Below are 24,626 nucleotides of genomic sequence, written 5' to 3'. Positions count from 1 at the left end.
AAAAAAGAAAATGGTCAGAAGAACCTAGGGGCAAGACGGGAATAAAGATGCAGACCCACTAGAGAATGGACTTGAGAATATGGGGAGGGGGAAGGGTAAGCTGGGACAAAGTGAGAGAGTGGCATGGACATATATACACTACCAAACATAAAATAGATAGCTAGTGGGAAGCAGCCACATAGCACAGGGAGATCAGCTTCGTGCTTTGTGACCACCTAGAGGAGTGTGATAGGGAGGGTGGGAGGGAGGGAGATGCAAGAGGGAAGAGATATGGGGACATATGTATATGTATAACTGATTCACTTTGTTATAAAGCAGAAACTAACACACCATTGTAAAGCAGTTGTACTCCAATAAAGATGTTAAAAATAAATAAATAAAATAAAATAAAGTCAGCCTCAATTTCTATGACAAAAGCATATTTGTAGTGAGATTGTGATTGGGATTGTGTTGAATATATAGGTAAAGCTAGCATCAAGAATCTCTTAATCATATTGAGTGTTCCCATCTACGAACATGGTATATCTCTCCATTTGTTTAGGTCTTCTTTATTTTCCCTCAGCCATGTTAGTAGTTTTCAGAGTACAGGTCTCACACATATTTTCTTAAATTCATCTAAATATTTTATACTTTTGGTATTACTATATTGGTACTATTTTTAACTTCAATTTCCAGTTGTTTGTTTCTTGTGTCATAGAATAGTTGATTTGGGTATATTGACGTTCTGTTTGTAACCTTGCTAAAAATTCATTTTTTTGTAGCTTTTTTTGGTAAATTCTTAGGATTTTCTACATGGACAGTCATGTTATCTGTGAATAGAAATAATTCTGCTTCTTCCTTTTCAATGTGTATGTCTTCTATTTCTTTTTCTTGCCTTATTGCATGGACTAGGACTGCTAGTTAAATATTAAATATATCTTTGCCTTTTTCTGAATCCTAGAGAGCAAGAATGTAATATTTCACCATTAAGTGTCATCTTAGCTGTAGATTTTTCATTGATGTCCCATATCAAGATGACCTTTAAGGGAAGTTCCTGTCTATTTCTAGTTTCTGAGAATTTTTATCATGAATGGATGTTCTGTACTGTGTCAAATGCTTTTTCTGCATCTGTTAGTTGACCACGTGGGTTTAGTTTTTTAGTCTTATTAATATGGGGAATTACACTGATTGATTTTCAAATGTTAAACCTTGCATTCTGGGAAAAACTTCACTGAATTATGATGTATTATTCTTTTATATGGTTTGATTCAGTTTGCTGATATTTTGTTAAGAGTTCTTGCATCTGTGTTCATAAAGGGGTATTGTTCTGGGTTTGTGTTGTTATTTCTATTTCTTGTAACGTCCTTGTCTAGTTTTGTTACTATGATAATATGACCTCATAAGATGAATTGGGAAGTGTTCTCTTGTATTTCTAGAAGAATTGGCATAGAATTGTGTTATTTCTTCCCTAAATATCTTTTTTTGAGACTATGCTTTTTTTTTTTTTGCGGTACATGGGCCTCTTACTGTTGTGGTCTCTCCCATTGTGGAGCACAGGCTCCGGACGCACAGGCTCAGCGGCCATGGCTCATGGGCCTAGCCGCTCCGTGGCATGTGGGATCTTCCCAGACCGGTGCACGAACCCGTGTCCCCTGCATTTGCAGGTGGACTCTCAACCACTGCGCCACCAGGGAAACCCCTGAGACTATGCTTTTTTTATTATAGTGAATATCTTAAACTTGGTAATGACTTACTGTCTAAATTTAATCCTGTAGGACTTGTACCCTGTACTGAAATCAGCAAAATAGAATGTAGAATAGTAGAGATTTGGGGGTCACTAATACTTCAAAGATTGCCAGCACTTTTCTACATGATTTTACCCTCGGCAGAAATATTTTTCTCTTGACAGTTGGCTAGGATAGAAGGATTACAAACCACAAACTAAATTGAATTTGCTTTAGATACAACAATAGCCCTTCCCCTGTGCCCTAGTATGCCTGAGTAAAGAACATCATTTTCACTGACTTAAGCTATGGGATTTTGCTTTTTGTGTTAGTTTTACAAATATTGACTGACCTATCTCTAAATCTGTTCCCAAACAGATCCATGGACAACATCTTGGTTTTTGGACACATTGATTTTAATGTACATGTCCAATATAACCTTGGCCCAAGGTTGCTGTCATTATTCATGATGAGAATCATAGCAGAGTTTTTTAGAAACATACTTAATGTGATCTCTTTTGAATATTTCTAGACGTTTTAAGAACTAGAATATCCTATTTTCTGAAAATTGTTTCTTTTTTCTCCTTTGTTTTAAACATATAGATTTTCTGTTGTGCAAGCCCTTCCATCGCTAGATATTTTGGGAAGGATATTCATTACCAATTTGTCTTGATTTTTGTAGGATATAAAGAGTGACTTTGAAATGTGAGTGCTATGTGTTAAAATAATTATCACACATAGAAAGAACTATATCTCTTAAAGCCCTGTTGCCCATGCTATTTTGAGTCTTTAGCTCAGCTTTTTTTTGTGTTAAATACCTATCAGGACAGCATATAGTGCTCTGAGTTGTAGAAGACCAATTGCTCTGCTTTTTACTACTGTGCACCTTGTTAGCTACACCTGTCTTTTGGGGGAGCTTTTTATTTTTAGCTATAATGTATTTTAACACTAAGTGCTGGATGCTGTGCTGTTTTTTATATTTGAGAGGCAGGTGTTAACTTCTTCAGTTATAGATGAGAAAACTGAGGCTAAAGGAGATTGAATCATTTGCCCATAGTCACACAGCTGATTACTGTTTGTCTTGCTGCAAAGCCAGTGTTCTTGACCTGGCATTTCAGTATGTAAAGGCAGTATAGTGCAGTGGTCAAGTACATGACTTCGAGAATTTAAAATATTATTTCTGTCACTTACTGGTTATGTAACTTTGGGCAACTTATTGAATGTCTTAAACCTCAGTTTCTTCTTTTGGAAAATGAGAAGAATAATGATACCTACCTAAGGGTTCTTGAGTAGATTAAATGAGTTTGTTTATGTAAAGTTTCTGGCACATAGTAAATGCCATAGAAATTGTTTATTATTATGATTATTAACCATTATACTGCTTAATGTTCAGCCAGCAATCATTTCCCCTACATCTCTCTCCAGACTGACTTTTCTAGAGTTAAGCTTCCTGAGACTAAATATGTTAACCATAATGTTTCAAGCCTTGGACCAACTTATAATGAACTTTAAAAAATATATACCACCCCCATGTTCATTGCAGCACATTTACAATAGCCAAGACATGGAAACAACCTAAGTGTAAATCAGTGTATGAATGGATAAAGAAAAATTTGTGACAACATGGATGGACCTTGAGGGCATTATGCTGAGTGAAATAAGTTAGACAGAGAAAGACAAATACTGTAAGATATCATTTATATGTGGAATCTTAAAAAACAAAAACCTCATAGATACAAAAAAGAGATTGGTGGTTGCCACGGGCAGGGTATGGAGGGTGTGCAAAATGGGTGAAAGGTGGTCAAAAGGGACAAATTTGCAATTATAAGGTAAATAAGTCCTGGGAATATAATATACAGCATGGTGACTATAGTTAACAAAACTGTATTGTATATTTGAAAGATGCTAAGAGTGGATCTTAAAAGTTCTCGTTCTCACATACACACAATGTTTGTAATTATAAATGGTGATGATGTTAACCAAACTTGTGGTAATCATTTCACAATAAGCACATTTATCGGTCATTATGTTGTACACCTAAAACTAACACAATAAAAAAATTTTTCAACATAAGCGGATTTTAATGTAACAAAATTTACATTAATGAAAAAGTTTAGTGAGTTGATTTCACATTCAGCATTGCAGCTAACCTTTAAGAATATATCCACTTGTCAAGTTTTAGTGTCGTATCAGAGAATACCACAGTTTTGGAAAAAGCTATTAATATAGCCCTTCCATTTCTATCTTAAAAAATAAGAAAACACTGTCTAAATTTCATCTTGACATTAGCATAGGGAACTTGCTTCACCATGACTAGCCTTCCACAGTTTGACATGCACAAAATTGCCTTAAAAATGTTATTTATATAATTACATCTAATACCCTGAGCAGAATTAAGAAGTAGAGAGGACAAACTCCAGCTCCCCTTGTGGCATGATCTTCCTTCTCTCTTCCCCATAATCCTTCTGTTTGCTGACCGTACCAGCATTCTGTCTAGTATCCCCATTTTCTTATTCTGAAGAACGGGAAATCGGTTGTGGTGGCTGCACAACTCTTCGAGTGTACTAAAGACCATTGAATTGTACACTTTAAATGGGTGAATTGAGTGGTATGTGAATTATATCCCAATTAAGCTGTTTTAAAAAGAGAAAAGGGAAGGAATAAATATAAAAATCATCTAAAATATTTTCTGAACAGAATAGTTCCCTAAAGTGGAATTTAACAATTTTCTGTGTATTCTTATTACTGAAATAAAAGGCTAATCATTAAGGTAAAATTTTTAAAAAATTTACATTTTGTATTGGAAAATACGTTCATGTGGTCAAACTTCAGAAGTCCATGAGGGTATACACAGTACTAAATCTCTCCTGTTTCTGTCTGTCAGCCATAGTTCCCTTCCTAGAATAGACTAATGTTAATCACTTTCTGCAGAGATATTTTATGCATTTATAAACAAGTATATCTATAGTCCTTTTCTCCTTTTTTGCCAGATAGGTGGTATGCTATATACAGTATTCTGCACCAAGCTTTTCTAACTTGGAAAGTATCCCACATCAGTATATAAAGAGTATTGTCACTGGTTTGGGGTTTTTTTCCCCCCCCAACAGGTTTTTTGTTGTTGCTGTTGTTCTTATTGGTACATAAAACAATGACACATCTTGCAATCAGTGCTGTTGTAGATTTGATGAAATACAGTATAAACATTGATGAACATCCTGCTTGGATCGTTCTCCAAACCAGTTGTAGGCATCTGTAGTCTAACCATTGCTCTCCATCTTTGCCAATAATTGATATATTGTTAGACTTTTTCATGTTTTGCCAACCTAATAGAAGTAAAATGGTATTTCATTGTAGTATTATTTTATTTTTAATTTTTTTATTGAGGTATAATTGATATATACTAATTTCAGGCATACTACATAATGATTTGAATTTTGTATATATTACAAAATGATCACCACAATAAGTCTAGTTAACATCTGTCACTATACATAGTTACAGAAATCGTTTTTCTTGTGATGAAGACTTTTAAGATCTACTCTCTTAAAAATTTTCATCATTGCAGTTTTAAATGCATTTCCCTGATTACTGTTCAGGTTAAACATCAGTTCGTATTTATTGGCCATTTACATGTCCTTTGTGTGAATTGCCTGTTTAAATCTGTTCTGTTTCTTCTTTTATTTTATTTTAAAACATTTTTTGAAATAAAAATTGTATATATTTAAGGTTGTACAATGCAATGTTTTGATATATGCCTACATTGTCACTGTTTTTAATTATCACCATTTTTTAAAAGTGCATTCCATCTTCTGAAGACTATGATTTTCAACCCACTATTAACATTTAGCAATTCAGTAACTATTTTAAACCATTTTTTGCCATTATCTCACACACAGACACTAACTAAATACTTGTTTAATAAATTAAATAATAAAATTTGTTTAGATAAAAATTTAGATAACACTTCAACTTGATGATAATATATTATTTTTTAATGCAGTTACTCTTTTTTATGTATAACATTTCTTTTTTTTTTTTTTAATGTTTATGTACACCCCCTTTGACCATGTAATTTATCTTCGAGGAATTTATCCTATAGAAATATTTGCTTATGTCTAGAATAATGAATGTGCAGGAATATTTATTGCAGCATATTATATGATAGCAAAAGGCTATTTATAACCTAAGTGTCCATCAGTAGGGGACTAGTTGGATAAATTATGGTGCATTCATATTATAGAGCACTGTTTATCGTTAAAAGAATAATGCAGCTCTATATGTGTTAGGTGGAATGAAGAAGGGAATGGGTCTTAAGGTGTGGGAGGGAGGTAACTGATTTTATATATAGGCACCAATTTTAAAACATATACCATGTCACAGGCTCAACAGTAATGTGTACTGGCCAGATTCAACTCAAGTATCACCTGTTTGTTCTTTGACAGCAGTCAGAACCACAACAGGATTTTGTTGCTTTTTACATAATTCTAAAGTTCATCTGTAGAAAAAATTCATAAGAATAACTAAGACATTCTTTAAAAAGAACAGAGGAAGGAGTTTGAACAAATTTGCCCTGCCACATATTAAAATATACTATATGGTTAGAGTAATTAAATAAAGATCATATTGTCAGATTGATAGATGTATTACTTGTACAGAACAGAGTTCATTAATATATCCTTGTATGTTGGGAAATTTAGTTTAAGTAAAGGAATTATTTCAGATCTGTAAGGAAGTGATGTTTTTCCATTGGTTGTCTATTTGAAAATGAAAAAATAAAAATAGGTCTCAACATCACACTAGAAACAGACATCAGTTTCCATATGGAATAAAGAGCAAAATATATATATTTAAATATATATATATACTTAAGCTGGATAAAAGGCCTTACGTTACTGTTTTGAATATTTTTATTATTTTGAAGTAGGGAAGCTTTTCCTAAGTAATACATAAAAGCCAAAAGATAAAGTTAGATGAATTTAACTGTATAAAAATTTTAAGCATATATCCAATATAAGACACTGTAAACATGATTTATACTGCAAGATATTTGCAATATGAAGAGCAAAGGATTGGTATCTATAAATATCAAAAGAGCAATTGCAAGTTATTATGAAAACAACAAATAACCCAACAGAAAAATTTGCAAAGCTTTCAGTATATAATTTATAGAAGATGAAATATAAATGGCCAATAAACATACAAAAAGAAAATTAAATAAGATCAACTACAAGTTAACAGGTTTTTTTTTTTTTACCCATTAGATCAGCAGACTTTAAAAAGATTGAGGGATACTGCTAGTTAAAAATAGTAGAATAATTCTTTTGTCCATTTCTGTCTCATCATGACCCACCATAAACAATAAAAATAAACAAAAATTTAAAAACTTCCGTCTTCAGTGAAGCGGTAACTAGAACCTTAAAACACAGACTAAATCAAATAAGAATTCTGAATCAAAACAAAAGAAAATGATAGGCATTGACACATGCCTCCTCCATCCTGGATAAGGTAACAAGTTGCCCTGAAAGTATCTTAGTTTTGAATGGTTGATCCTGTATCTTTGGTTAAAGGTAACAGTTCTAGAAGGGTGAGGCAACAAGAATAATGGGAATATTCCTATATAGAACAGTTCAACATAGAAACCCCATATCTATAAGCAAACATTCCCCAGTCCCTCATTCCCCCAGCTCCTGGCAGTAACTAACTTATTTTCTGTCTCTGTAGATTTACCTGTAGACAGAATTCTGGACATTTCATAAAACAGACTCATGCACCATGTAAACCTTTGTGTCTCCCTTCATTTCACTTAGCATGTTTTCAAGGTTCATCCATGTTGTCGCATATGTCAACACTTCATTCCTTTTAATAGCTGAATGATTTTCCTTTGTATGGATATACCACATTTTATTTATTCATCAGTTGATGGGCATTTGGATTGTTTCCACTTTTTGGCTATGGTGCATAATGTTGCAATGAACATTTGTGTACTGGATTTTGTGTAGAGAAATTGTCTTAGAATATACTTAGAAATGGAATTGTGGGTCATTTGGTAATTCTGTGTTTAACGTTTTGGAGAACTGCCAAAAGTTTTCCATTTTACAAGCCCACCATAAATGTATGAGGGATCCAATCGATTTACGTCTTCATGGGGACACTTGTCATTATTATTTGTCTTTTTAATTTTAGCCATTCTAGTGGTTATGAAGTATCTTGTAATTTTGATTTGTATTTACTTAGCAACTAATGATATTGAGCATTTTTTTCATGTGCTTTTTGGCCATTTGTACATATCCTTTGAGAAATGTCTAGTGAAATCCTTTGCCTGTTTTTTGTCTTCTTATATTGAATTGTAAGAGTTATATATGTATTCTAGATACAAGTCCCTCGTCAGATACAGGGTTTGCAAATATTTTTACAATCTTGTTACTGACTTTTGAAGTACACAAGACTTTAATTTTGATGAAGTCCAGTTTTTTGTTGCTTTTGATGTCATAGCTAAGAAACCATTGCCTAATTCAGAGTGACACAGATTTATGTATGTTTTCTTCTAAGAGTTTTATAATTTTAGCTCTTATATTTAGGTCTGATCCATTTTGAGTTGGTTTTTATATACAATATAAGATAGGAGTCCAGCATCATTTTTTTTTGGCATGTGTGTATCTAGTTGTTCCAGCACCATTTGTTGAAAAGACTATTCTTTTCCCATTCAGGTTTCTTGTCACCATTGTCAAAAATCAATTGACCATAAAGGTATGGTTTTATTACCTGACTCTCATTGACCTATATGTCTGTCCTTATGCCAGTATCACACAGGCTTGACTACTGTAGTTTGACAGTACGTTGGAAATTGGGATGTGTGAGTTCTTCAACTTTGTTCTTCTTTTTAAAGGTTGTTTTGGCAATTGTGGAATTTCCATAGGAATTTTAGGATTTCTGTAGAAAAGCCAGCTGGAATTTTAGTAAGAGTTAGATTGAATCTGTAAATCAATTTGAGGAGTATTGTCATTTTAACAATATTAAGTCTTCAGATCTGTGAAAATGAGATGTTCTTCTGTTTAGGTGTTCTTCAGTTTCTTTCAACAGTGTTCTGTAATTTTCACTTTGCAAGTCTTGTGCTACTTTTGTTAGATTTCTTCCTAAATATTTTATTGTTTTTGAGGCTATTGTTAGTAGAATTGCTTTCTGAATTTCATTTTTGGATTGTTCATTGCTAGTGGATAGAAATAATATTTAATTCGGTATGTTGATCTCATATCCTGCAGCCTTGGTATACATCTTCATTAATTCTAATAGTTTTTTGTGTGCATGCACTCATGTGTATTTCTTCAGAGTTCTATATACAAGATCATATCATCTGTAAACAGAGGTAATTTTACTTTTCCCTTCTCTATCTGGATGCCTTTTAATTTCTTTATCCTGGCTAATTTCCCTGGCTAGCACCTCCCCTATTATGTTGAATAGAAGTAGTAAGGGTCAACATCCTTGTGTTGTTCCTGATCTTATAGTGGTGAAGCTATCTGTCTTTTACCACTAAGTATGATACAAGCTGTGGGTGTTTCATGGATGTACTCTATCAAGGTAAGAAGTTTACATCTATTCCTAGCTTATTGAGTGTTCTATATCATGAAAGGATGTTGGATTTTGTTAAATGCTTTTTCTGTGTCTATTAAAATAATTTCATGGGTTTTGTCATTTGTTAATATGGTATACTGCATTGACTGATTTTCATATGTTGAATGAACTTTGCTTTCCTGAGATAAATCCCACCTGGTCATGGTGTATAATCCTTTTTATATGTTGTTAGATTCAGTTTCCTAGTATTTTGTTGAAATTTTCTATATCCATATTCACTGGGGACATTGATCTGTAGTTTTCTTGCAGTGTCTTCATCTGGTTTTGGTATCAGGGTAATATTGGCCTCATAGAATGAGTTGGGAAGTGTTTCCTCATTTTCTATTTTTTTGGAAGTTTGTGAAGGATTGGTGTTACTGTGTGTGTGTGAATTATTTTTGAAACACTTGGTAGAATTTACCAGTGAAACCATCTGACCTTTCTTCGTGGGAAGATTTTTGACTACTGATTCAGTATCTTCACTTGCTATACATCTATTCAGATTTTCTGTTTTTTGAATCAGGTTGTTCTAGGAAGTTATCTGTTTCATCTATGTTATATAATTTGTTGGCATACAGTTGTTCTTAGAATTCCTTTATTATCCTTTTTATTTCTGTAATGGTCAGTAATAATGCCCTTTCTCTCATTCCTGATTTTAGTCATTTGTGTCTTCTCTCATTTTGCTTTGTAAATCTACCTAAAAGTTTCTCAATTTCATTGACCTCTTCATAGAACCAGTTTTTTATTTCATTGGTTTTCTCTACTATCCTGTTTCTATTTTCTGTGTCATTTCTTTTTCCTCTACATTATTTTCTTCCTTCTGCTTGTCTTGGATTTAGTTTGCTCTTCTTTTTCTAATTTTTTAAGGTGAAAGCTTAGATTATTGATTTCAGATGTTTTTCTTTTTTAAACCGGCATTTATAACAATAAATTTCCCTCTAAGCACTTCTTTAGCTTCATCTCATACAGTTTGGTTTGTGGGGTGTGTGTGTGTGTGTGTGTGTTTAATCATCTCAAAGTAGTTTCTAATTCCCTTGTGATTTTTTTATTTGACTCATTGGTTAGGACTGTGTGGTTTAATCCCCACATATTTGTGAATTTCTCAATTTTTTTCTATTATTGATTTCTAATTTCATTCCATTGTGTTTGGAGAACATACTTTGTTTGATTTAAAAATTGTGGAGACTTATTTCCTAACATGGTCTGTTCTGGAGAATGTTTCACATGCACTTGAGAAGAATGTGTATTCTGCTGTTGTTGAGTGGAATGTTCTATAGACGTGTGATAGGTCTAGTGGGTTTATATTGTTGTTCAAGTCTTCTATTTCTTGTTGATCTTCTGTATAGTTGTTCTATTATTGAAAATGGGATATTGAAATCTCCCACTATTATTGTTGAATTGTCTTTTTTTCCCTTCAGTTCTGTCAGTTTTTGCCTCATATATTTGGGGCTCTGTTGATTGGTGCATATATATTTTTAATTATGTCTTCCTCATGAATTAACCCTTTTATCATTACAAAATGTCCTTATTATGTCTCTTGTAACAAATTTTGTCTTTAAGTCTATTTTGTCTAACATTAGTATAGCTACTTCAGTTTTCATTTGGTTACTCTTTACATGGTGCATCTTTGTGCATTCTTTTACTTTCAGTCTATTCATGTCTTTGAATCTAAAATGTATCTCTTGTAAACAGTGTACAGTGTGATCGTGTTTTTTTAATCCATTCTGCCAATCTCTGTCTTCTTATTGGGAGTGTATAATCCGTTTAAATTTAATGTAAATATGATCAGGTTAGATTTACATCTGCTGTTGTATCACTTGTTTTGTATGTCTTGTGTCTGTTTTGTTTTCCTGTTGCTCAGTTACTTCTTTCGTGTTAAATACATGTTTTCTAGTGTACGGTTTAAATCCCTTGTCATTTCTTTTGTTTTTTTAAAAATTTATTTTCTTAGTGGTTGCCCTGGAGATTACCATAAATATCTTAGTTTATAATAACCTAGTTCAGATTAATACCAACTTCATTTCAATAGTATAGGAAAACTTTACTCCTTTAGAGCTTCATTCCCTACCCCCTCCTTTGTGCCAGTGTTGCCATTCAATTTACATGCTTATACATTGTGTGCCCATCAACTTAGATTTTTAATTATTGCATTATCCAGTTTTCTTTTAATTCAAAAAGGGAAAAAATAAATTATAAAGAAAAAATACATTTATACTGTCTTTTATATTTACATATGTAGTTACTTTTACTGTCACTATTTCTTCAAGTGTATTTGAATTACTGTTTAGAGTCCTTTCATTTCTGCCCAAAGAACACTCTTTAGTATTTCTTGTACAGCAGGTCTTCTGGCATCAAATTCTCTCTGGTTTTGTTCATTTGGCAATGTCTTAATGTTTCCTTTGCTTTGGAAGGATAGTTTTTTTTGATATAGGGTTCTTGTTTGTTGGTCTTTTTTTTTTCCTCCAGCACTTTGAATATATCATCCTACCGCTTTATGACTTCATGGTTTCTGATGAGAAATCAGCTATTACTTTTTTTTTAAAGTATAGTTGACATACAATATATTAATTTCTGATTTACAATATAATGATTCAACATTTGTATACATTGCAAAATGATTACCAAAATAAGTCTAGTTACCATCTGCAGCTATTAATCTTGTTGAGCATCCCTTGTGCATAATGTCACTTCTTTCTTGCTGCTTTCAAATTTTCTTTGACTTTGGTTTTCAACAGTTTATGATGGGGAATTCCCTGGTGGTCCAGTGGTTAAGATTCCGTGCTTCCACTGCAGGGGGCATGGGTTCAGTCCCTGGTCGGGGAACTAAGATCCCACAGACCACGCAACATGGCCAAAAAACCAAAAACAAAACCCCAAAAACCAAGTTATGATGTTTCTAGCTGTGGATCTCTCTGAGTTTACCCTACTTGAAGATTATTGAGCTTCTTGGATGTGTAGATTAGTGTTTTTCATCAAGTTTGGCAATTGTATGGCCATTATTCTTCCAAGTATTCTTTCTTTGTTTTCTCTCTCTTTCCTCCTGGGAATCCCATTATGTGTATGTTGGTATACGTGGCAGTGTCCCACAAGTTTTTGAGATTCTGCTCTATTTTCTTCATTATTTTTTCTTTCTCTTTCTCATAAAAGATCATCTCAATCAACCCATCTTCATGTTTACTATTTCTTTTGCCAGTTAACATCTGATATTAAGCTTCTTTAGTAAATTTTTCATTTTACTTATTGTACTTTTTAGCTCCAGAATTTCTATTTGATTCTTCTTGTAATTCCTGCCTCTTTATTGATATTCTGTTTAATGATGCATTTTCCTCATATTTTCTTTTAGTTCTGTAGACATTTTTCTTTAGTTTTTAAAAATAGCTGATTTAGGGCTTCCCTGGTGGCGCAGTGGTTGAGGGTCCGCCTGCCAAGGCAGGGGACATGGGTTCGTGCCCCGGTCCGGGAAGATCCCACATGCCGCGGAGCGGCTGGGCCCGTGAGCCATGGCCGCTGAGCCTGCGCGTCCGGAGCCTGTGCTCCGCAATGGGAGAGGCCGCAACAGTGAGAGGCCCGCGTACCGCAAAAACAAAAAACAAAACAAAACAAAAAAAATAGCTGATTTAAGTCTTTGTCTAGTAAGTCTGACATCTGGGTTTCTTCAAAGACATTTCTTATTGACTGCTTCTTTTACTATGCATGTCATGCTTTACTGTTTCCTTTCATGGTTCATAAGTTTTGTTTTGTTTTAAACTAGACAGTTTAAATAATATAATGTGGAAGCTCTTGAAATCAGATTCCTCTCCACCCTTTGATTTGTTGTTGTTGCTGTTTGTTTTTGTTGCTTTTTGTTTAGTGACTTTCCTGGACTAATCCTGTAAAGTCAGTATTCTTTATGGTGTGTGGCTACTGAAGTCTCTTCCTTGTTAGCTTAGTAGTCAGCTAATTATTGGACAGAGATTTCCTTAAATGCCTGGAACCAATAAATTTCCCAGCTTTGATGAGGAGCTCTGTACATATATTGAGGCATGCCTTTAATGCTCAGGCAGGCAGTTTATAATTCTACCTTACCCTTCACTTTCTCTTCGCACCATGTCTCAAAGTCAGCCAGAGGCAAGAGCTTAGGGCCTTCATAGTTCTTTCCTGTGATGCACATTGCCCTGGTCATGCACGTAGACGTAGGCATATGCACAGCCCTGTGCATGTACCTGGCCTTCTAAATTCCCAGAATTATATCAGAGCTTTTCAAAGACCCTCATAGACATCTTAAGAATTCCTCAGCTTTTTAAATATTTTGTTCAGTTCCTTGTTTGCCCCAACTGTTATCATCATCACCTCAGGCACCTGCAATATTAAATGATTGCCACTGATTGTTTTCTGCAAACCACTTCCCTTCTTTCTCCCCTCCGAGGGAAAAGGCTATTCACACTGAATGAGGTCTGGATAAGGTCAAATAAGAATGAGCTTTGCAAATGGGAGTTTCCAGGGGGTTGCCAAACAGGTCAAATAATAACAGTTCTCTTAGAATGGTGTTTTGGGAGAACTCCAAACCTGTCTTTCCCTCTCCAGTGGCTAATAGACCATTCTTGGTTTTCACTGTGATTACAAGAATATAGTCTACTGCAATGCTGGGATGATGGGAATGAGTGTAGTTCAAGTTAAAATGTCATATAGCTGGTCTTACTAAAATTTAGCTTTTTTTTTTTTTTTGAATAAATACTCTTTGGATTGTTGCACACCTTTGGTTAATTTCCAGAGTTCTGAAAAAGTTGATTTTGACTTTTGCCAGTGCTTTTATGGTAGAGCAGCTTTTGCTATCATTGCCTTTTTGGGGGACTAACTTTTCAGAAGGCCTTACTCTGCCACCCACTGACATCATGCCAATTTAACAGATTTTAAAGGAAAGTCTAAGCCCCCCAAAAATTCCCCTGTAGTGTTGTCCTTAAAGTATAAACAGGGAAGACAAACGTACAGGCATACAAGCACTGGGGAATGCAGCACCAATAAACCTCTACTGGTAAAAATTGCTTGATGAAGAAATCTTACTAACCAAAAATTAAGTTTAAAATATAAAATTTAAGCATTAAGTGAAAAGAGGACAAGGGGAATCTTTTAGGGAGCATGGAAATAATTATACACTTAAGAGCAGTGCACTCACTGTATGTAAAATATGCCTCAGTTAAAAACAAAAGCAAAAATACAGAGCTTAGGAATGGAAAAACTGAGAAACTGTATGGTAAATCCTGAATTCATTTAAATCTACAACTGTGAGTAAACAACTATGGGAATTATGAGTCCACGACAGAATGTAAATGTTGACTACACAAAAATATCTTCCAAATATCAGGAGTTGGGTGTACAGGCTGGGAAGGGAAATGGGGAAAGTATAGTATATGTATGTGTATTAGTTATCTATTGCTGCATAAGAGATTACATTGACCTTAGCGACTTGAAACAACCTAAATTTTTATTCTCTCACTTAGTTTTTATAGGTCAAGCAGCTTAGACAGGTCATTCTGATTCAGGGTGTCTCAGGAGGCTGCAGTCATCAGCAGACTTAACTAAGGCTTAACTAAGGCTAGGGGACTCACTTCCAAGATGCCTCATTTGCATAGCTGTTAGTAGAATGCTTCAGTTCTTTGCCACATGGATTTCTCCATAGGTCTAATTGAGTGGTCTCACAACATGGCAGCTAGCTTTCCTCAGAACCAACTATTAAGAGAGAGCAAAGCAGAAACTTTTCATGACCTATCCTTAGAAGTCACCATATTCTGCCGTATTCTGTTGTTTGCACAGACCAACCCTGAAGCAGTGTTGGATGGGATTACACAAAGGTAGGAAGACCAAGAGGATCATTAGGAATCATCCTGGAGACTAGCTATCACAGTCTGTTAATTTCCTTAGCTTTTTTAGCCAGGAGCCATTAGATACTGCCCACAAATTAGAAAACAGTGCTTCCAACCTCCCAGTGTTTTCGTATGATCCTTTTTTCTTGCTTTATTGCACTCTTAGGAACCTCATTTCCCCTATAGAAGCATTTACTAAATTTGAGTAGATCTTTCTCTCTAGTTTATTTAGATTTTTCTTCTTGTGTTAAAATCAAATCAAACTAAATTTGGTGTTTTTACATTTAAAAATTCAGCATGTAGTATTATTTCATTTTAGTAATTATTTCTGCCTATTCTATGTCCACATATGCTTGGAGTGATCTTGTAATAAGTGCAGTTATTTATAAGTGGTAAGAATTTGGATGCTTTTTTGTTTTTTTTACGGTACGCGGGCCTCTCACTGTTGTGGCCTCTCCCGTTGCGGAGCACAGGCTCCGGATGCGCAGGCTGAGCGGCCATGGCTCACCGGCCCAGCCGCTCCGCGGCATGTGGGATCTTCCCGGACCGGGGCACAAACCCGCGTCCCCTGCATCGGCAGGCAGACTCTCAACCACTGCGCCACCAGGGAAGCCCTGGATGCATTTTTTTTTATTAGCTTTCCTCTTAATTGTTCTACTTTCCTCTGAATTGTGTAGAATTCTTTTTATAATGACCATGTGTTAATGTTTACAAAAAGAAAGTCAGACTCTAAAAATAAATTTTATAAGCAGCAGTGGTGAGGATGTAGGGAAAAATTCTCATCACTGTTGGTTAGAATATAAAATTGGGTACAATCTTCTTTAGGGGACAATTTGGTAGTATCCATCACAAACGTAAATGCCACTCGTATGCTACGAATCAAAGTCCATTACTGTGAATTGGCCCTAAGATATTTATTTATATACACAAAGATAAGCATAGAGTGTTCATTGCATCATTTATAATAGTAAAATGTTAGCAACAGTTGAAATGTCTAATAACAGGTAAATGTGTAAGTGGATTATGGTATATTTCTGATATAAAATACCATGTAGCCATTAGAATGATGAAGGTTCACAATGTGATACGTGAGAAAATTCCAAGACATTATGTGAGAAACATTGCTACTTATTATGTATAGGATAACTCCAAATGTGTGTTTAAAAAAAAAACCCTAAATATATATATGTACATGTTTGTGTATTAAATGCATCGTAAAGAGTTTGGAATAATTCACACCAAATAAACAGGGATACCTCTAGGGAATGAGAGAAGGGTTAGAGATGGAGGAAGGGCTTTTTTCTCTGCATTTGTGAGTTATTTTTATGGAGAATGGTTGCATGTGTTATAACTTAAAATTTTTGAGACATATCTCTCACACTGTGGAAGGTGAATTGCAGAGATGACTGCAGCTCTCAAGTAGAAAATTGAAGAAGCACATTTCACATTTTCATCTGTGAAGTGATCTTCTAATTAAAAAGGATCTGATCATGAGGATTTTGTACTTTGTGGATCTTAGATGACTTGTTCTTTTCATCAGAGTTATTTCAGTTATCTAGGCAAAAGAGGCTGAGATTCCAAACTGCTGGAAAGAGGATTGGAGAGACGAAGAGAAATTTTGGAAGAGAAAAGCATATGAGAGTTGGGGGAAGGAGTAGAATGGAACATAAAATTGAGATGGGGGACACAGGAGGAAGAACAGATTTAAAGGAAGAGGATAATGAATCAAGTTTACTATGTTGAAGACCTGTGGGAAATTCTCATGAAACTGTCTAGCAGATGGTTTGAAAGACCAGTCTGGTGTTCTGGAAGTCATTGGTATTTAGATATTTTAAACCCTGATTGTTGATGGTTGAGATGATTGAAGGAAGAGTGTGTAGAATGAAAGAAGATGCTTAAACGTGGAATCTTGGGGCACTAACATGTAAGGAGATAACAAAGCAATCCCTGAAGTTGACTGAAAAGTTGCGTTGGAGAGTTGTATCCAGTATTCCAAGGATGAAGATGATGTGAGTGGGTCAGTAGTGTCACGTGCCAAAGGAAGTTGGAGGAAGAAGAAACATTTAAATTTGTAGTACTAGGGACTTTGACAAGAATGGGTTGTGGTGGAGAGCCCTCTGGTGGAAGGGAGCATAGCATTTGAGAACCGGAAGGATGGAGCTGAAGCTCAGAAAAGAATGTGAATGAGACTGGCAAAAAGGGTTTTTCATCCTTTGAACACAATGTGATCACTTTCTTATTGGAAAGAAATTAATCAGGGGTTAGTTTTTAGTCTCTCAGTGTATGAAGGCTATATGTAAATTTTTCTTTTCTTCTGCCCTGTGAAAGGTAGAAAAGAGCTTTTGAGGAGCTAAAATTTGTGGAGAATGACATTGTGTTCAGCAGTGGGAAGTAAAGGGAGTTAAGAAAATTTTCTCTGAAGGAGAAGTACCAAAGCTGACAGTAAAGAGAAGCTGCAGGGCCTTTTGACACCTAGCTCAATTGAAGTTCCAAAGACATGGACCAGCCCCAGAAGGAAAAGTTAAAGGAACCCTACTGATCAGCAAGTTGCTAACGAAGAAATATCATTGTGAAATGTATTATTGTACATATTTAATTTTTTTTTTTTTTTTTTTTTTTGCGGTACGCAGGCCTCTCACCGTTGCGGAGCACAGGCTCCAGACGCGCAGGCTCAGCGGCCATGGCTCACTGGCCCAGCCGCTCCGCGGCATGTGGGATCTTCCCAGACCAGGGCATGAACCCATGTCCCCTGCATCGGCAGGCAGACTCTCAACCACTGCGCCAACAGGGAAGCCCCATATTTAATTTTTATAGTGCCTTTTCTGGAAAAACTGCTTGCTTTATTACTTTGTTTTCTTATGAAAACTGAGATTAAGTTTTACAGGGAAGATGTTCCTTGTTTCCTCCTCTCACAAAAGACTAGACAGGAGGATATTCTTTATTACCTTCTCTCCCTTTGTTTTATTAAATTAATAATTACACATAGAGAAAATTGTAGAACAACATATATTAGCAGTTAACACTGATTACCCCAGAGTGGACTTCGCCAGGGAAGGCTGAAATTAACTTCTTTTAACACTTCTGTTTTGTTTAACTTAATTACAATGTTTATAAAGCAGCCAATAAAGTGTGTAGTGTTTATAGGGAAAGGCTAAAATAAAATAAGTTAATAAATATTTGTAGACAGATTAAGAAAACGATATAGAGGTGTACAATGGAGGGAGAGTCTGCCACTCTAAATTCGTATTGTGTATCTTTGGCTATATATGAGCTTTTGTTACTGTACAAAACAACGTAGATTATGTAAAAATATATGTATTCATTAAACTGTATACTTTTCCATTTATATCATGGGGATCTTTCCATATTGATACATATCCATTTGTTTGTTTTTTTAACACCTCATAGAATTTTTAAAACTTTTTTGGGAAAACTTCATTGAAATACAACATAGAGAAAAGTGTCCAGTTTAATGGCTTTTACAAAGTGAAGACACACATGTAACCACCATCCAGATCAAGATCAAGAACAGTGCTGGTCACTTCATGGGCCTTTCTCATCCTACCTCCAGTAATTAACCTCCTCCCTCCTAATGACAGATAACCACTATTCTGATTGTCATCCATATACATATATCTAATTGTGTCTGTTTTTAAACTTTATGTAAATTGAATCATACAGTATTGTGCGTGGCTTTTTTACCTGTATGTGTGACTATTTTTGGCCAACATTATTTTTGTGAGATTTATCCATGTGACTTCATATAGCAGTAGTTTACCCTTTTTCTATTTGTTGTAGTAGTCTATAGTAGAATACATAAATACCACAATTTATGCATTTTCCTGTTGATGGGTATTTGAGTTGTTTCAAACTGGGGACTATGATTAGACAATGCTCATATAAGCCTTCCAGTACGAGTATTTTGAACATATTCTTTTGAGTATGTACACATTTCTGTGGGCTGTATACCAAGAAAAGAAATTGCTAGATCATATGGTATGTGTATGTTCAGCTTTAGTAGATATTGCCCAGTTGTTTCCCAAAGGGGCCCTGACACTTTACCCTTCCGTCAGCAATATGAGAGTTTCATATATGCCCTGCCAACACTTGGAGTTGATGGCTTTTTGTTTGGTTTTGGTTTTCTATTATTTGTTTTTGATGGCTATTTTAGAACATTAGCCTTCACAGTACCTTATTATATGAATATACCATAATTTACTCTCCTTTTGCTGGGCTTTTGCCCTCTTGCCCCACTATAGCACAGCCAGAACCTGGACACCTCTAATATCTAGTAGACTCTGTGGTTTGTTCTATGTGTGATCTGACTGTTTGAGGAAGATTTAATACTGTAGGTAACAGAACCGATATATTTGGGTTCTTTTATTAGCAGATTTTCCTCAAATTCCCTCTGTTTTTGAGTAGTATGATACCAATGTAAGAATCCATATAAAATGGTTTCATTTTGTTGACATGAAAATCAGTTTTGATTTCATGGTGGTACATGGTTGATTTCTTCACTCTTGTTAAAAACTCATGTGAGGGCTTCCCTGGTGGCACAGTGGTTAATAATCCACCTGCCAATGCAGGGGACATGGGTTCGAGCCCTGGTCCAGGAAGATCCTACATGCCACAGAGCAACTAAGCCCGTGCACCACAACTACTGAGCCTACGCTCTAGAGTCTGGAGCCACAACTACTGAGGCCTGCGCGCCTAGAGCCCATGCTCTGCAACAAGAGAAGCCACCGCAATGAGAAACCCGCGCACTGCAACGCTGCCAAAAAAAAACAAAAAGTCATGTGAAAAATAGTATAATGTTTGAAACTAGAATTTTGGTGAAAGCATTGCTAAACATGACCAATTTAATTATACTGAATAATTTGCAGTCTCTTAGAGCAAGCATACAGAGATAGCTGCCAGCACCTGCATCACATAGATCTTCAATCCATTGAAAAACTGCTGTGTGAATGATTTGAGAATATAATCTCTTCGGTTTTGGAAAGACTCTTTGAATTTCACCCTTTGAAAGTGGAAGGTGTTTCCAATCAGAGAACCATGTTTCTCAGCCCAACTTTTCTTTTAGCAAAACTGCCCTCCCCCATTTCTGCAAATTTTCTTTTAACGTAGGTTTTTAAAAGTACAGAAGCTAGGGGCTTGCTTTTAATGAGTTAAATGTGATAACCAGACCTCCTGGTTCTTATGTTAGGGGGCGTGATTACTTCATGATAACCACTCTTTCTGTTGTGAGTTACAGCTTTAAACAGGTGCTGGCACAGGTGGTATTCAGTAGTATCCAGTTACCATAAGTAATTCCTTGGGAGAGTTTATATACTGTTAACCCTCTATGGTAGCTGAATGGTCTTTTGGAAAGTGCCTTATGGGTGTATAAGACAGTTTTATATTTCCTATTATTCTTTGCTTTTGCCAGTTTTATGTTGAATTATTCATTTTGGAATAGCTATAATGACCAAAAGAAGCATGTTATTCTCATACTCCAGTAAGTTTTAGACATGCTTTTTTACCTTCCACATGGAGGTCTTTCAATTTCTTATTTATTGCTTTCAAGAACTTGTTAGTAATAGCTGAAAACTACTGCTTTGTATTATATTCAGTGTTTCGTTAAGTCTGTTAGAACATCTTTACCTCTTGAGATTTCTTAAGAGGTCCTATTGTAGCATAACTCTAAAAGTCTTCCAACTGTTAGCTATCTATACTAATGAGCCTGAAAATTAATTAACAAATGAGTTAGCCTGAATGAATTAACAAATAATCCAGAAATCTTATTGAAGAGAGTATTTTCAATGACCTCTCCTTTCCCAGCCCCTCAGTCTTTTTATCACTATCAATAATGAGTAGCAAAATGTGCTGGCTTGATTTTTTTTCTTCCAAATATCTGGTAAAAGTTCGAATGTTCTAAACCAGGATCGGGGTGGAGGTGGTGATGGTGGTTGAAGGAGCACAAACTTAATCAACTTCTGACAACTGTTATTTAGATAGCTCTTCATTTATCTCACATTCATGAACCTGGTTTAGAGATTAATTTAGAGACCATTTTTAAGTCTTGGTAAATAAAATGCTTTGACCTCTTATAGATCATTTCTGAATATATCCTTGCAGTCAGCTTTTACAAGGAAGCCCAATATTAAAAGCCTTGCTCAAGTTGCAGCTTCCTTGTAGAATTAACAGAGAATAAAGTACCCAATAACCTAGAACCAACAGATCCCTCATTAACTTCCCTGTAATTGCAGTATCCACAGCAGCTGTTCCTCTTTCTCCACAGGTATCAGTCAGAGCCGGATCTCTCACTGGCTGTTGCAGCAGGGATCAGACCTGAGTGAACAGAAGAAAAGAGCGTTTTACCGATGGTATCAGCTTGAAAAGACAAACCCTGGTAAATATTTTTTCCTTTTTTTATTGCATCTGAAATGGGACAAATATAAATTAATTACTTTATTGACTCCATAATTGGATTCCATTCCACTCCATAGTGTTCCTTGGTTTGTCTTCCCCAAGGTAGTTTCATACTTTACTGTTGTTCCTTTATGCCAAAGAACACTCTTAACTGTAAAACCTAAGCCCTGATTGTACCAATTTTTAGCTTAGTGTCTAATATTATCTAGTCATTTTCCCTACTTCCTCCAAGGTGCCTCTTTGTTTTCCAGGCTATATGACATTTCTAACCATAATTTGAAAGAAAGGTCATGATAGTCAGTAGCCAATTTTTTTTCCCTCACCTATAGGTGTTGGTACATATAAGATTCCACACCTAGTTTTATATGGGTTTTTGTAAATCTTGTTTTAGTTAGTAATATAAATTTAATACTTTTATTTTGTTCATGCTATACCATATCCAATGATTTCTGCTAATGATTTTCTCTTTCTAATTCTAATTTTGGGTAATGAATGTGTCTTTGGACTTTAGGGTGAAGCTGCCCTGTTGACTTTGGGGGCAGCAGTAGGTTGGAAAATAGACTGAAATCTTTAAAAAGATCACAAAAACCTTTGTGTCAGAAGTTGCCAGGAAGAGGCAAGATCTATTGCAGGATGCTTTTAATGGTGGTATATAAGTAAAATCTGAAGTTTGTGATGGACTCCCTCAATCTACACATTACACAGACTTTGAATATCGAGTATTGAAGACTCTTAGCTAATAATAGCATTGGCTCTGAGGTGGAAATAATGTTATAGAGACATATTTGTGTGTGTGTGTCTCTGGTTAGATTTTTTTTTCCCAAAGATCACTTTGAAAGGCTCAGGCAGACAAAACAGAACAGACCGTATCAATCTCTTCGCAATGAATTTTTTAATCTACCCAGCCCCCCATTTTTTATATTTCAGATATACAGAAAAATTAAAAGACCAGCACAGCTAACACCTGTTTATCCTCTTCGTAGATACAGTAATTGTTAACATTTTGCTATATTTGTTTTATCCCTATAAAATAAATAAATGAATAAATTTTAAAATGTATGTATGTGTGTATACAAACACATACTCTTTCTCTCTTTAGCATTCGTCTCCTGAAAAAAGGGTAATCACCTACATAACCACAGCCCCTACAATCACATCTAAGAAAATTAATTTTAATTCCATAATAACACCTAATATTCAGTCCATATTCACATTTCTTTAGTTGTTGCAAGAATGTCTTTTGTAACTTTTTTTAGAATTAATTTTTTAATTGAAGTATAGTTGATTTACAATATTATGTTAGTTTCAGCTGTACAGCAAAGTGATTCAGTTATATATTTTTTTTCAGATTATTTTCCATTATAGGTTATTACAAGATATTGAATATAGTTCCCTGTACTATACAGTAAATCCTTGTTGCTTATATATTTTATGTATAGTACTTTATATCTGTTAATCCTGTACTCCTGATTTATCAGCTTTTTTTTTTCATTAAATAGTATGTGATTTAGGTTGACAGATTGGAATTTGTTATGTCTCTTTAGAGTCTTAAAACTAGTCACTTAAAATTTTTCTTTCATGACATAAACTTTTTAAACCATCTAACCTTACAGAATGTCTCACATTCTGGGCTTTTCTATATCCTCTTAGTGTCGACTAACTTGTTCTTCTATAGCCTGTGTATTTCACATACATTGGAAGTTAGGATTAGAGGCTTGATTAGATTCAGGTTAAATATTTTTTGACAAGAGTGCTTCATAGATTGATTAGGGAGGACATTTACTAATGGCTGCAGTTAACTTTGAAACACATCAAGATAAAATGAATAGGGAGATGGATATGTGATAAACTAGGTATGGTAAAATATTAGATGGTATGGGTACAGATTTTCACTATAAAATTGTTGCTGTATGTTTGAAATTTTTCACAATAAAACATTGGGGCAAAATGCTTTGTAGGTAATGTATACCTCACGTTACCACATGTCAAGAGGCATGTAGTGTCAGGTAGTAGCACTACTCATTTGCTAAGTTTGATTGTTTGTTAAAGTGGTGGCCACCGGATCCTATTTTTGCAGCTTGTAAATAATCTGTAGGCCATTACTTTGCTGCTGGATGAATAGCCTTTTCTGCAACAAGCTTTGCCAGTGGTCTTAGCGTCCATTGATGATGCTCACCTGAATCAGTTATTCTGGTGGGGGATTGCAAAATGGTGATGATGTAATCTAGCATTCCTTCAATATTTACTAGCTGGCAGTTTTTCTACAAAGAGGAACTTCCATTTTTAGATATTTTTCTAATGATACCTAGATATACAGGCAAACCTCTCAAAATAATGACTCTGTTGTTGCTGCCATTAGTTAAATGTTCTAAAACAGCACAGTTTAGTAGAAATATAATGCAAATGACATATGTAATTTAAATTATCTAGTAGCCACATTTTAAAAAGAAGAAATAGCTAAAATTAATTTTGATAATGTATCAATATTTATGCTTGTATTATCACTTCAACATTTAATCAACACTTCAAAAAATTACTGAGAGCTTTCCTTCTCTCTCTTCCTTCAGTCCTTCCTTTCTTCCTTTTTTTCTCTCTTTCTCTCTTTTTTTCCTTTTCTTTCTTTTTCTTTGAAATACAATGTGTATTTTACACTTAAAGCACATGCCATCTGCAATCAGCCATATTTCAAGTGCTCAATAACCACGTGTGGCTAGCGGCTACCATATAGGACAGCGCAGTCTAAAGACTCATGTTGAGGCAACACTTCCATCTGAGCTCTAAGCAGTCTTCCCAAAGAGCTGACTTCTCCCGTGACTCACAGCAGAGCAAATCAGATGGAAAGGAACAAAAACTTGGCACTTGGTCTGTTTAATAGAGCAGTTTAGGCTATGATATTGATAACAAGAGTTGGGCTAGGTAAATAAGGAACTGTGCCCAAGGGCTTCATAAACCTGGTCACATGCCAGCAATTGGCTACCAGGGGGAGTATCAGAGGGATTGTTAAGATGTTCCAAAATATATACAGCAGAGCAATGAAGAATTTGAAAGACAAACACAAGTCCAACTC

The 24,626-nt window shown here is 35.1% G+C and overlaps 1 protein-coding gene across 6 annotated transcripts in view; it reads left to right on the top strand.

The window, feature by feature from the left end:
* The window catches only part of HMBOX1 (homeobox containing 1), a 184,203-nt gene that overhangs the window by 114,877 nt on the left and 44,700 nt on the right, over positions 1–24,626 (top strand). For all 6 annotated transcript variants that reach the window (XM_065878865.1, XM_065878863.1, XM_065878866.1 and 3 more), the window contains one exon: positions 21,429–21,539. In XM_065878865.1, the coding sequence (XP_065734937.1) occupies positions 21,429–21,539 (111 nt within the window). The remainder of the gene's footprint in view (positions 1–21,428; positions 21,540–24,626) is intronic.

This window comes from Phocoena phocoena, chromosome 6, assembly GCF_963924675.1.
Source record: "Phocoena phocoena chromosome 6, mPhoPho1.1, whole genome shotgun sequence".
NCBI lineage: Eukaryota > Metazoa > Chordata > Mammalia > Artiodactyla > Phocoenidae > Phocoena > Phocoena phocoena.
Note: the sequence above shows the minus strand (reverse complement) of the source record. Positions and strands in the feature narration are given on the sequence as shown.